The sequence below is a fragment of the Scyliorhinus canicula genome, chromosome 20 (genome assembly GCF_902713615.1).
Source record: "Scyliorhinus canicula chromosome 20, sScyCan1.1, whole genome shotgun sequence".
NCBI lineage: Eukaryota > Metazoa > Chordata > Chondrichthyes > Carcharhiniformes > Scyliorhinidae > Scyliorhinus > Scyliorhinus canicula.
This window is the reverse complement of record NC_052165.1, coordinates 70,259,365-70,272,470: the sequence shown is the minus strand read 5'-3', so window position 1 is coordinate 70,272,470 and position 13,106 is coordinate 70,259,365. Positions and strand designations below refer to the sequence as shown.

Below are 13,106 nucleotides of genomic sequence, written 5' to 3'. Positions count from 1 at the left end.
CAAAAAAAAATCTTCTTAAATCCTATCTTTTGATAATTTCTTAATTGCACCATGGTTTGGAATTGCTCTTTATTTGTCCCATAGTTCAGGATACTTTTATACATTTAACTCTGGGAAATTCAAGTGGTTGTTTGGATGTTTAAAATCATTCCATTGTGTTGTATGTAGATTTTATTTTCTGATCTTTGCTTCTATTTCATGCTTCAAAACTGCACAAACCATACAAAGACTCTTGATATGATTGAATTCGTCAGGTTCCAAATCTCCCTCACAATTGATGGGATGCTGCTGTGTAGTTCCATTTATGTATCTTCTAAAAGCTCACAAAGTTGTTGGGTATTGTTACTTCACTGTGTAATCCATAGAACTATAGAATCCCTGCAGTGCTGACCACTGTGCCGCCGTGCCACTTTGTCTTCAAAGCTGCCATTTATTGAATAAACTGATAGATTACATTGTTGTTTCTGAATTCGCATAGTTTGAAGCCTGTGAACCAGAAATAATGGGCCAAAATTGGTGTGCCAATAAATAATTTTGTGCAATGAAAGAGCATTATGTGCCATTTCTCTTTTGGTCATCTTGTTTTTTCTGGTTGTAGGATGCTATTCAAACGCTATTTTCCGATAAATTGGATGATCTAGAGATGAATACACGGAGTGCTGTTGACCTTATAGACTTGAGCCAGACAGATCTTCGCACCAAAGCAATTGCTGAGAAAACTAAAGAGATTGAAGAGGTTAGCATTTTTAATTTTTCTTTGAACAAAGTTGAAAGTAGATGAAAACAATCAGGGGAGGGGGCGGGGTGGGGGGGGACGGAGAGAGCTTTCATTGTGGCAATATGAAACTGGTTGCAGTAAGAATAATGATGAAATTTACATTTAAAACTCGTGTATGAGTTAGTGCTTTGTATATGGGGGGAGGGGGGGGGGGGGAGGAACAGGTGACCTGGAGGTAGTAACCAGAAGAGCTGGGAGAAAAGAGGACACAGAGGCAATGAGAGCTGCTGATGGCTCCAGAGGCGAACGCCTGTATTCTGAGAGAATTCCAAGTATGACTTCACAGAAAAACAGATGTGATTTGGGGCTGGTGAATATTTTGCTCATTTGCTCATGTAATATGTTAGTAATATTTTTTTAATTTCCAATTAAAGGGAAATTTAGTGTGGCCAATCTATCCATCCTGCACATCTTTGGGTTCTGGGTGTAAGACACGGGGAGAATGTGCAAACTCCAGACAAGACAGTGACCCGGTGCCGGGATTGAACCCGGGTCTTTGGCGCCATGAGGCAGCAGTGTTAACCACTGCGCCACTGTACCGCTCCGTAATGTGTTAGTAATTGTAAGGCTTTATTAGTTATATTGAATTGAATTGAATTTGATTTATTGTCACATGTACTGAGGTAGAGTGAAAAGTATTGTTCTGCGTCCAGTCCAGACAGATCGTTCCATACATGAATAAAACCTAGTACATGCATGAATACATAATGTAACGCATAGGCACAGACAATAGGTGAGCATATGGAGTGTAATACTATTCATTAGAGGGGATGTGTGAAGAGATCAGTTTAGTCCATAAGAGGGTCATACAGGAGTCTGGTAACAGATGTATTTGAACCTGTTAGTGCATGTTCTCAGACTTTTGTATCTCCTGCCTGATGGAAGAAGTTGGAAGAGAGAATAACCCAGATGGGAGGGGTCTTTGATTATGCTGTTCACTTTCCCAAGGCAGCAGGAGGTGTAGACCGAGCCAATGGATGGCAGGCAGGTTCGCATGATAGACTGGGCTGTGCTCACTACTCTAGTAGTTTCTTAGTCATAGGCTGAGCAGTTGCCATAGGATGGCAGATAGGATGCTTTCTATGGTGCATCTGTAAATATTGGATTTTTAAAATTCCTTTTTATAAATTTAGATTACCCAATTATTTTTTCCAATTAAGGGGCAATTTAGCGTGGCCAATCCACCTACTCTGCACATTTTTGGGTTGTGGGGGTGTGCAAACTCCATACAGACAGTGACCCAGAGCCGGGATCGAACCTGGGACCTCAGCGCTGTGAGGTAGCTGTGCTAACCACTAGGCCACCGTGCTGCCCTATCTGTAAATATTGTTAAGAGTCTATGTGGACATGCTGAATTTCCTTAGTTTCTTGAGGAAGTATAGGCGCTGTTGTGCTTTCTTGGTTGTAGCGTCAACCAGGACCAGGACAGCTAGTTGGTGGTGTGCACACCTAGGAATGTGAAGCTATTATCCACCTCCTCACCTCAGCACCATTGAGGCAGACGGGTGTGAACGATACTTTGCTTCCTGAAGTCAATGACCAGCTCTTTAGTTTTGCTGATGTTGAGGGAGAGATTGTTGTCGTTACAACACGCAACGAGGTTCTCTATCTCCCTCCTGTACGCTGACTCATCACTGTTCAAGATCCGACCAACTACGGTCGTGTCATCAGGATGAAGTTACAGCCAAATTATGCCGCACAAGTCGTATGTATATAAGGAGTAAAGTAGGAGGCTAAGTACACAGCCTTACGGAGACCCGGTATTGAGGACTATTGTGGAGGAGGTATTGTTGTTGTTTATCCTCACTGATTGTGGTCTATGGGTCAGGAAGTCGAGGATCCATTTGCAGAGGGAGGAGCTAAACCCTAGGTTGTGGTGTTTTGATATGAGTTTGGCTGGGATTATGATGTTGAAGGCGGAGCTGCAGTCAGTGAATAGTCGTCTGACGTAGGAGTCTTTGTTGTTGAGATGCTCCAGGGATGAGCGTTGTCAAGATGCTCCAGGGATAAGTGTATGGCTAGGGAGAAGGAGTCCACTGTGGACCGGTTATGGCGGTACGCAAATTAAAGTGCAGCAAGGCATTCTGGGAGTATGGAATTGATGTGTCTCATGATCAACCTCTCGAAGCACTTCAAGATTTGGTATTTTATTTTAAATATTTTTTATTCTCCTCTTTCATATTTTCTCCCAAATTTACTTCCAACAATAAACAGTAAGGAATGCAATGTCAATCCCCATATCAATAACAACAATCCCATCCTCCCACCAAACACTCAAACATTAGCCGCAGGTTAACATAAACAAATAACAAAAAGGAATCAGGAATCACCCATAGTCACCATTAACACATACAGTCCCCCTCCCTCCAACTCTCCCAACCCTACCCCTAATGTTCGATGTAATCCAATTCTCGAAAGTGCATAATGAATAACACCAATGAATTGGAGGGCAGCACGGTGGCGCAGTGGGTTAGCACTCCGGCCTCACGGCGCTGAGGTCCCAGGCTCGATCCCGGCTCTGGGTCACTGTCCATGTGGAGTTTACACGTTCTCCCCATGTTTGTGTGGGTTTCGACCCACAATCTAAAAATGTGCAAGCTAGGAGGAGTGGCCACTCTAAATTGCCCCTTAATTGGAAAAAATGAATTGGGTACTCAAAATTTATTTTAAAAAACCACCCATAAATTGTAGAACCCTTCCATCCTTCCCCTCAGTTCAAAGAGTCAAGAATTCCAGCAGGTCCCCCCCACATGTCCGCCACACCTGGGCACAGGGTGGAGAGGTTGATCAACGAGGCGAAGGCTACAACATCTGCCTATGCACACGTTTCCAACCCTGGCTGGTCCAACACCCCAAATATGGCCACACGAGGATCCGGGTCCAGTTTCACGTGCACCACTTTAGAGATTACCCTAAAAACCGCCTTCCAGTAATCCTCCAGCTTTGGACAGGACCAAAACATATGAACGTAGTTTGCGGGGCCTGAGTCACACACATCTTCTACCCCAACAAAGAGCCAGCTCATCCTTGCCCTTGTGGGGTGTATCCTATATACCATCTTCAGCTGTATCACCCCCAACCACTCACACGAGCTGGAGGCGTTCACCCTCTGGAGTACCACACACCAGAACCCCCCCTCCATACCCTCTCCCAATTGTTCCTCCTACTTTGCCTTGATCCCTTCCAGCAGGGCCTTCTCCTCTTCCAAAATAGCCCTGTAAATCGCCGACAATACCCCCCACCAGTCCCTGTCGGCAGTACCTCCTCCAGGAATGTGGAAGCCGGATCTACCGGGGAGCTCTGTATCTCCTTTCTGGAAAAGTCTTGAACCTGCATTTCTCTAAATATTTCACCCTGCTCCAGCCCATACTTCGCTCCCAGCTCCTTCAATCCTGCAAACCGACCTCCAAGAAACAAATCTTTTAGTGTCCTAATTTCTTTCTCCTCCCATCTCCAAAAATTTCCATCCCACTTCCCTGGCTCAAATCTATGGTTCCCCCGAATCGGAAATCCATCCGGCCCTGCCACCTTCCACGACTGCATCCTCCCAATCACATCTTTTATTTCCTGCTCCATTATCACCCCCTTCTAATGTAGCCCTGCCTTTCCCCCAACCTCGGGCACTCCAGCCCATGTGTAAATTCCTGCATCTCCCAGCCTTCCCCAGGTGGCTCGGACCTGTACAACCTCTCATAGAATTCCTTAAAGACCTTGTTAATCTGATCTGGAGATACCACCAACTTCCCTGCCCTGTCCCGCAGCACCTGGACAAATTCCCTTGCCGCAGCCTCCCTCCAGCGCTGACCTGCCAACATACTCCATGCTCGTAAACTGCATCCCTTGCTTGTCTCAATTGGCGTATCGTCGTCCTGGTAGATAGTCGGTTAAAGGTCACCTGAAGTTCGTTCCTCTTTTCCAATTTTGTTTGGTCACCATTTAATGCATACCTCCTATCTACCTCCAGCATCTCATCTATTACCCTCTGACGCTTCAACCACTCTTCTTTGTCTAGCCTAGCCTTGAACTAGATCACCTCACCCCAGACAACCGCCCTCGACACCTCACCCGTGCAGTTAAAACCTACATATTCCTCGATTTAAGACTTGGTATTGATACGGTTGTTTCTTTTCTAAAACCGCAGGTTCGAATTCCTTCCAGAAAACAATTATTTATTTTAAGTTATCAAGCACTCTGGAAACACCTTTTAAAATGAAGATACAAAGACACTTCTTTTCAACCTGTGCAGTGCAAAACCAGTTCAAACTCAAAGTGAAAGTAAAACTCAGAACCACAGCCAGCTCCCAACTCATAAACGAAAGTAAAAAAAGTTAGAGGTACAGCCCAGCTCCAATATTACTTACAGAGACACTCTCATGACACCATCTTTACAATTGTCTGACAGGTTCATAGCTCTTGTATGGATGAAAGTGGTGACTGCAGGGTGAATGAGAACTGACAGTGGCACCATGGTTCAAGAAACACTCAAGCCAGGAGAGTTAATAAGAATCGGGGCGTGGACACTGTTCACTGCAGCCAAAGGCGGGAGTCTAGATGGATATGTTGCTTGCCTGATGCCAGAGTTTGGGTTAGCTGCTTTTAGCTGGAGAGGAACTTGCAGTCCCTGTGTGTGGCATGGTGACACAGTGGTTAGCACTGTTGAATCACAGCGCTTGGGACCTGGCTTCAATTCTGGGCTTCTTCCGGGTGCCCCAATTATCTCCTAGATCTCCTAATTTACAGGTTAGGTGGGGTTACTAGGATAGGGCAGGTCTAAGTCTGTCGGTGCAGACTTAATGGGCAAAATGACCTATTTCTGCACTGTAGGGATTCTATGATTTAGGACAATCAAATAAGGAAGAAGCAGGTAACTTTTGTTTTAATCTGATGCATTGTTCAGTGTGTATTTCCATATGCTGTGTGCAAGTGAAGCATGCAAACTGGAATTGCAGGGTTCATGGTCTGTGCTAAATGACATAATTTAGCAAGAAATATACGATAATAGGCCTCAGTATTTTTGGTATGGGAGAGTAGGTGACGACTGGATTATGAATGCAACTTTTGATGGCTTTAAACCATTCAATTTTATGACACTTTTGCATTACACATGTAGGGCAGTATTTAATGGAGGTGATGGGACCCACATCTGCCACACTCCCACTTGATTAAATGTCCCCCACCACACAATTTGCTACGGGGGAGGGCATTAAATTCTGTCTGTCGATTCAAGCATCCTGCAGTACTTACTGTAAGGAAGTTCATCAAGAATTGGAATATGTGGCTGTTCCCGCTGAATAAGTAAGGTTCATGTCGGATGCTCCAACCCAGATGGCTATAAACAGAGTGTAATCATCAACTTTAGATGAATTGTCAATTTCGCGACAAGACTTAAGTAAATATTCTATGCCAATATTCCTTCAGTGTCGTATCGAGGGAGTGAAACATTAGCCTCCATGCAGGTTGAGGTGGACATGAAAGGTGCCATGTGGGCAGCTCGGTGGCGCAGTGGGTTAGCCCTGCAGCCTCACGGCGCCGAGGTCCCAGGTTCGATCCTGGCTCTGGGTCACTGTCTGTGTGGAGTTTGCACATTCTCCCCGTGTTTGCATGGGTTTTACCCCACAACCAAAGATGTGCAGGCTAGGTGGATTGGCCACGCTAAATTGCCCCTTAATTGGAAAAAATGAATTGGGTACGCTGAATTTATTTAAAAAAAAGAAAGGTGCCATGTTATCAACATTTCCAGAAAACAGAGGGTAATTCTCCCATTTGACCTGGTCAGTCTTTATCCTTCAATCAATACTATGGCTGGAACTTTCAGGCCGTTCACGCCAGCAAGTCCTTCCTGTCCCCCAACGGCACACCATGGCTGCGGGTTTTCCAGCGGCGAGGGGTGCATTCAACTGGAAATCCCATTGATAATGGTGGGATCTTGGCCAAAGGTGGGCCACCTGATTGTCTGCAGTTTGCTTGGAAAATCCTACCCTATGAATCAACTGAGCTGAATTCACACGTGCATTTCAAATTAATCATTGACCAGTCACTGTTAATATATTTTAATGTTTTTTAAATAAATTTACAGTGCCCAATTCTTCTTTTTTCCAAATAAGGGGCAATTTAACATGGCCAATTCACCTACCCTGCACATCTTTGGGCTGTGGGGATGAGACCCACGCAAACACGGAGAGAATGTGCAAACTCCACACGGACAGTGACCCAGGGCCGGGATCAAACCCGGGTCCTCAGCGTTGTGAGGCAGCAGTACTAACCACTGCGCTGCCGTGCTGCCCCCAATATATTTTAATATTGATTCAGTTTTAGCATACCATGGTAATTCAAAGACCGCAGAATAGTTGTACGGATAATATGAAATCTAAATTAACTCCAGTTGAATCAGCTACTTGTGGTTAAAGGCACTGGGCAAAACTCATGACTCTCATGGTAACTTTTTTCCCCTTTTCTGAGCTGGAGTGGGCTTTCCTGGGCTGGCTCTATATATTTCAAAATGTTACGTTTTTCAAAAATATCCTATTACCACAGCCTTTTGCATCACTGCAGTTGATCGTATCCGTTTTCTTGGCAGACTGAGCTGAACTGAGTTACTGACCCACTATTAAGCCAGGAATAAATTATGCTTAATTTTGATGATCGCTCATTACTTTTAAGAGTTTGAAACTTCTTGGTCTACTGGTTTATATGGCTCAATTTTAAACTAGAGACTATATTTACCAGCTGAGTTATCAGGAAATTATATATCCCTTCTACTGGTAATCAAATTAGTACAAGATTGATAAGTGATTACAGAATTCTATATCACTGTTATCAGATTAATTTTAAAATTAGTGTCAACACAAGATGTGCAAACACAAATATAACCCTTTCTATTCTGAAAATCCTACAGATGATTAGTCTGAAAATATTGAAGACTGGTAACTGGGGAAGAGTACCACAGAGCAGTTAGTAATCATGGAAATGTATCTCCGCATGAGTCAGTGGGGGACATTGTAATTCAAAAAATAGGTTGTTGTCTGAGAAAAGTGTTTCCTGGTCCAAACCCTACAATCAACCTGCCCATGTTGGGCTTTAACTGGTGCTAGAAGGTGGGTATGGACCAACATGCTTCAAGAAAGCAAGTTGAAACTTGAAATATGATCATGAGGCTTTGAGCCTTATTTTCATTTAGGTTTTTGATTTTAACAGCTGTCTGCTAAGTTACTGAATGTTTGGAAACCTGCCAGCTTTGTTGAGGTGAGGACTTCGTAGATTCTGGATTCGTGTGTCAGCCTCCCTGAAGTCTCAAATACCACCTTGAGGTCTGTATTTCACCCATCCCATCCCGACCATAGTTCTGTGATTTTCCCCCTCAGCCCAAGGCTTCGGCCCCAGCCTGCACTTTCCCTTCTTCCCGTTTGAACCCCCTCAAGTTGATCTGATTGTGGTGTCTTGCCCACCTCCCCAGTACAGACTGCTGTGAATCAGCTCCACACCTAGCTGGAGACCTGTCCATCTGGCTGGGGGACAGGATAGGTCTCCAGGTGCAGAATCCATTCGTGACATCACAGACATGGGAATCTGAAACTAGGTTTCCACAATTTTCTGATGGCCCTGCACCTTATTAGGTAAATTAAATTTCCTTCACCACCACCTCCCCCTTCTCTCAACCACCCACATCTTCCAGAAAATGGGAGGAGAATTTAAGTGGGCGAGGTAATGATGTGTTGGTTGAGCTAAAGGTTTATGAGATCACATTTTCAGTAGGCTATTAATGCTGTAGATCATTTTTTCCGTTGTCTGAGCTGGAGGTTCCTCTGGAAAGGATGAGAAATTAAAATTGAGAGGCTTAAAAAACTGATTAGAATTGTTACTTTTGAAGCTGTTTAGTTTTTTGGCAAGTACTCAGGTATGCCATGGTTAAGCAGTTCAGTCCGAAGACAAGTAATAAAGATTCTTAAAATACTGCAGAGTTCACTCTATCTTGTCTAGACATCATATTGACGCTGATTGCATTGACTGCAGCTCCATTCTTTCTGGACAGCTACTCAAACTTTGCTTGTGTAGGCATTATTAAACTGCACACTTTGTACTGCAAAGAGCCTATTATAATAAGAACAAATCAATAGCAGCCATTCAAATGCCAACATTTACCTTGGCACCTTTTCGAGCCAGCAAATACTGAATAAAATTGCATGGTAGGCATGGAAGCAGTTGTTTGATGATAGTACTTGGAACCCTTTCAGCAATTGATTACTTTATATTATAAATTTATTCTGGAGAATTGTGTGACAACAAATTTATGTTTTGGCATTTGAAATTCTGTAATACTTATTTCTCAAATGTTTCCAAGGGGATTTTTCAAGAATTTTAAATCAAATTAACTTTTCTTCTACAATTCTTTGACTTTTTCTCTTCCTGTTCTGGAGTTGGTGACCTGCACTGTGATTCTCCACCTGCTGGTGGAACTCCAGTATGACTTAAAGCAGTGCTTCATGTGAATGATGATGGGAGATTTTGCTGTAAGGAGCATGAAAATGAATGAAATGAAAATCGCTTATTGTCACGAGTAGACTTCAATGAAGTTACTGTGAAAAGCCCCTAGTCGCCACATTCCGGCGCCTGTTCGGGGAGGCTGTTACGGGAATCGAACTGTGCTGCTGGCCTGCTTGGTCTGCTTTCAAAGCCAGTGATTTAGCCCAGTGTGCTAAACAGCATGACCCTAACATGTTCTTATCCATCATGTACACAAGTATTATGCTGGACAATTGTATTGGAGAAGTATTTCTATGTTCCTCTAAATCTGACCGTTCACGTAGCCCTGATTTTAATAGTTCCACTGCAGTCAATGCAACCAGCGTCAATTTGATGTCTAGAGAAGATAGAGTGGACTTCGTCGTATTTTAAGAATCTTAATGACTTGTCGTCTTCGGACTGAACCTGTGGCTGTGTCTTCAGCCAGCAAGGACTCTGGTTCTGGAATTCCCTCCCTGAGCTTCTCCACTTCTTTACCTCTCTCTTCCTGTTTAAGATAACCCTTAAACGCTACCTATTCAACAAGCTTCTTGCCATCTTTCCTAATGTCTCCTGAAGTAGCTCAATGTCAGATTTTGCTTGATAAGGTTCCTGTGAAGTGTCTTGGAAGGTTTTATTATGTTAAATGCACTTAAATCCAAGTTATTGTTACTGGAGAAGAATCCTTGCACAACTACTTCTTTAATCCAAGGCCAATTGTAGCATCTCCTTCATGCTTCCACTCTAATGTTGAGTACCATGATTTACTCATCTGTAGGGATCCTATTGATTTACGTTACATAGACATTTTACTTTTTAGTATTCAAAGTGACATTGTGAACACAAAATAGAGGTGGCAACATAATATTCATACAGTACAAAAATGGGTACTCGTTCAGTTTATGGAATTTAATCCCTGGACAACTAAGCTGATTTGAAAGTAAACATTCATTTTGGATTGTCAACGTTAGCCCAGAAATATAATTCCACCACATTTTTCACAAAGAATGTTTGACAAGATAAAATCCATACTTTTGAACCTTGTCTGATACTTAACTTTTCTATCATGTTTCAGTGTCATATTGTGACATGAATAGTATTGACATGTATTGGACTTCGAAGATATTTAAGGATTAACATGGAGAATCCATCCAGAGAAATTGTAGATATTACTGAATGGTTAATAGTCTAGAGCTATTAACTCTAGCTCTAACTCTAACTTTTTGGGCAGCACGGTAGCATGGTGGTTAGCATAAATGCTTCACAGCTCCAGGGTCCCAGGTTCGATTCCCGGCTGGGTCACTGTCTGTGCGGAGTCTGCACGTCCTCCCCGTGTGTGCGTGGGTTTCCTCCGGGTGCTCCGGTTTCCTCCCACAGTCCAAAGATGTGCGGGTTAGGTGGATTGGCCATGCTAAATTGCCCGTAGTGTCCTAAAAAGTAAGGTTAAGGCGGGGTGTTGTTGGGTTACGGGTATAGGGTGGATACGTGGGTTTGAGTAGGGTGATCATTGCTCGGCACAACATCGAGGGCTGAAGGGCCTGTTCTGTGCTGTACTGTTCTATGTTCTAGCAGTTGTATGCAAAGACTAAATTTAAGCTTGCACTGAAATCAATTGTCATCAAGTTTTCAAATTGCAACATCCACAGTTGTTGTTCAAAGAAATGTGAAATTTGCTCTTAATGCAGTGTGAATAGAACATAGAACATTACAGCGCAGTACAGGTGTTGCGCCAACCTGTGAAACCACTCTAAAGCCCATCTACACTATTCCCTTATCGTCCATATGTTTATCCAATGGGCATTTAAATGCCCTTAGTGTTGGCGAGTCCACTACTGTTGCAGGCAGGTTATTCCACGCCCTTACTATCTGACCTATATCTATCTCCCCTCAATTTAGAGCTATGTCCCCTCGTGCTAGACATCACCATCCGAGGAAAAAGGCTCTCACTGTCCACCCTATCTAATCCTCTGATCATCTTGTATACCTCAATTAAGTCACCTCTTAACCTTCTTCTCTCTAACGAAAACAGCCTTCAGTCCCTCAGCCTTTCCTCATAAGTTCTTCCCCCCCCCCATACCAGGCAACATCCTGGTAAATCTCCTCTGCACCCTTTCCAATGCTTCCACATCCTTCCTATAATGCGGCGACCATAACTGCACGCAATACTCCAAATGCGGCCGCACAAGAGTTTTTTGTACAGTTTTGCAACATGACCTCATGACTCCGAAACTCAATCCCTCTGTCAATAAAAGCTAACACGGGCAGCACGGTGGCCTAGTGGTTAGCACAACCGCTTCACGGCGCTGAGGTCCCAGGTTCGATCCCGGCTCTGGGTCACTGTCCGTGTGGAGTTTGCACATTCTCCCCGTGTCTGCGTGGGTTTCGCCTCCACAACCCAAAAATGTGCAGAGTAGGTGGATTGGCCATGCTAAATTGCCCCTTAATTGGAAAAAATAATTGGGTAATCTAAATTTAAAAAAAAAAAATTAAAAAATAAAAGCTAACACACCGTACGCCTTCTTAACAACCCTATCAACCTGAGTGGCAACTTTCAGGGATCTATGAACATGGACACCGAGATCTCTCTGCTCATCCACACTACCAAGAATCTTACCATTAGCCCAGTACTCTGTCTTCCTGTTACTCCTTCCAAAATGAATCACCTCACACTTTTCTGCATTAAACTCCATTTGCCACCTCTCAACCCAGCTCTGCAGCTTATCTATGTCCCTCTGTAACCTGCAACATCCTTCCGCACTGTCCACAACTCAACCCAGCTCTGCAGCTTATCTATGTTCCTCTGTAACCTGCAACATCCTTCCGCACTGTCCACAACTCCACTGACTTTAGTGTCATCTGCAAATTTACTCACCCATCCTTCTACGCCCTCCTCCAGGTCATTTATAAAAATGACAAACAGCAGTGGCCCCAAAACAGATCCTTGTGGTACACCACTAGTAACTGAACTCCAGGCTGAACATTTCCCATCAACCACCACCCTTTGTCTTCTTACAGCGAGCCAATTTCTGATCCAAACTGCTAAATCACCCTGAATCCCATGCCTCCGTATTTTCTGCAATAGCCTATCATGGGGAACCTTATCAAACGCTTTACTGAAATCCATATACACCAAATCAACTGCTTTACCCTCGTCCACCTGTTTGGTCACCTTCTCAAATAACTCAATAAGGTTTGTGAGGCACGACCTACCCTTCACAAAACTGTGTTGACTATCCCGAATCAAATTATTCCTTTCTAGATGATTATAAATCCTATCTCTTATAAATCTTTCCAAGACTTTGCCCATGACAGAAGTAAGGCTCACTGGCCTATAGTTACTGGGGTTATCTCTACTCCCCTTCTTGAACAAGCGGACAACATTTGCTATCCTCCAGTCTTCTGGCACTATTCCTGTAGACAATGAAGACATAAAGATCAAAGCCAAAGGCTCAGCAATCTCCTCCCTAGCTTCCCAGAGAATCCTAGGATAAATCACATCCGGCCCAGGGGACTGATCTATTTTCACACTTTCCAGAATTGCTAACACCTCCTCCTTATGAACCTCAAGCTTTACTAGTCTAGTAGCCTGTATCTCAGTATTCTCCTCGACAACATTGTCTTTTTCCAGCGTGAATACTGACGAAAAATATTCATTTAGCACCTCACCTATCGCTCGGACTCTACGCGCAACTTCCCACTACTGTCCTTGACTGGCACTACTCTTACCCTAGTCATTCTTTTATTCCTGACATACCTATAGAAAGCTTTAGGGTTATCCTTGATTCTACCTGCCAAAGACTTCTCATGTCCCCTCCTGGCTCTTCTTAGC

General features: G+C 43.7%; 1 protein-coding gene across 8 annotated transcripts in view; it reads left to right on the top strand.

Moving 5' to 3' along the window:
• The window catches only part of pphln1 (periphilin 1), a 213,147-nt gene that overhangs the window by 148,011 nt on the left and 52,030 nt on the right, over positions 1 to 13,106 (top strand). For all 8 annotated transcript variants that reach the window (XM_038780842.1, XM_038780839.1, XM_038780841.1 and 5 more), the window contains one exon: positions 599 to 736. In XM_038780842.1, the coding sequence (XP_038636770.1) occupies positions 599 to 736 (138 nt within the window). The remainder of the gene's footprint in view (positions 1 to 598; positions 737 to 13,106) is intronic.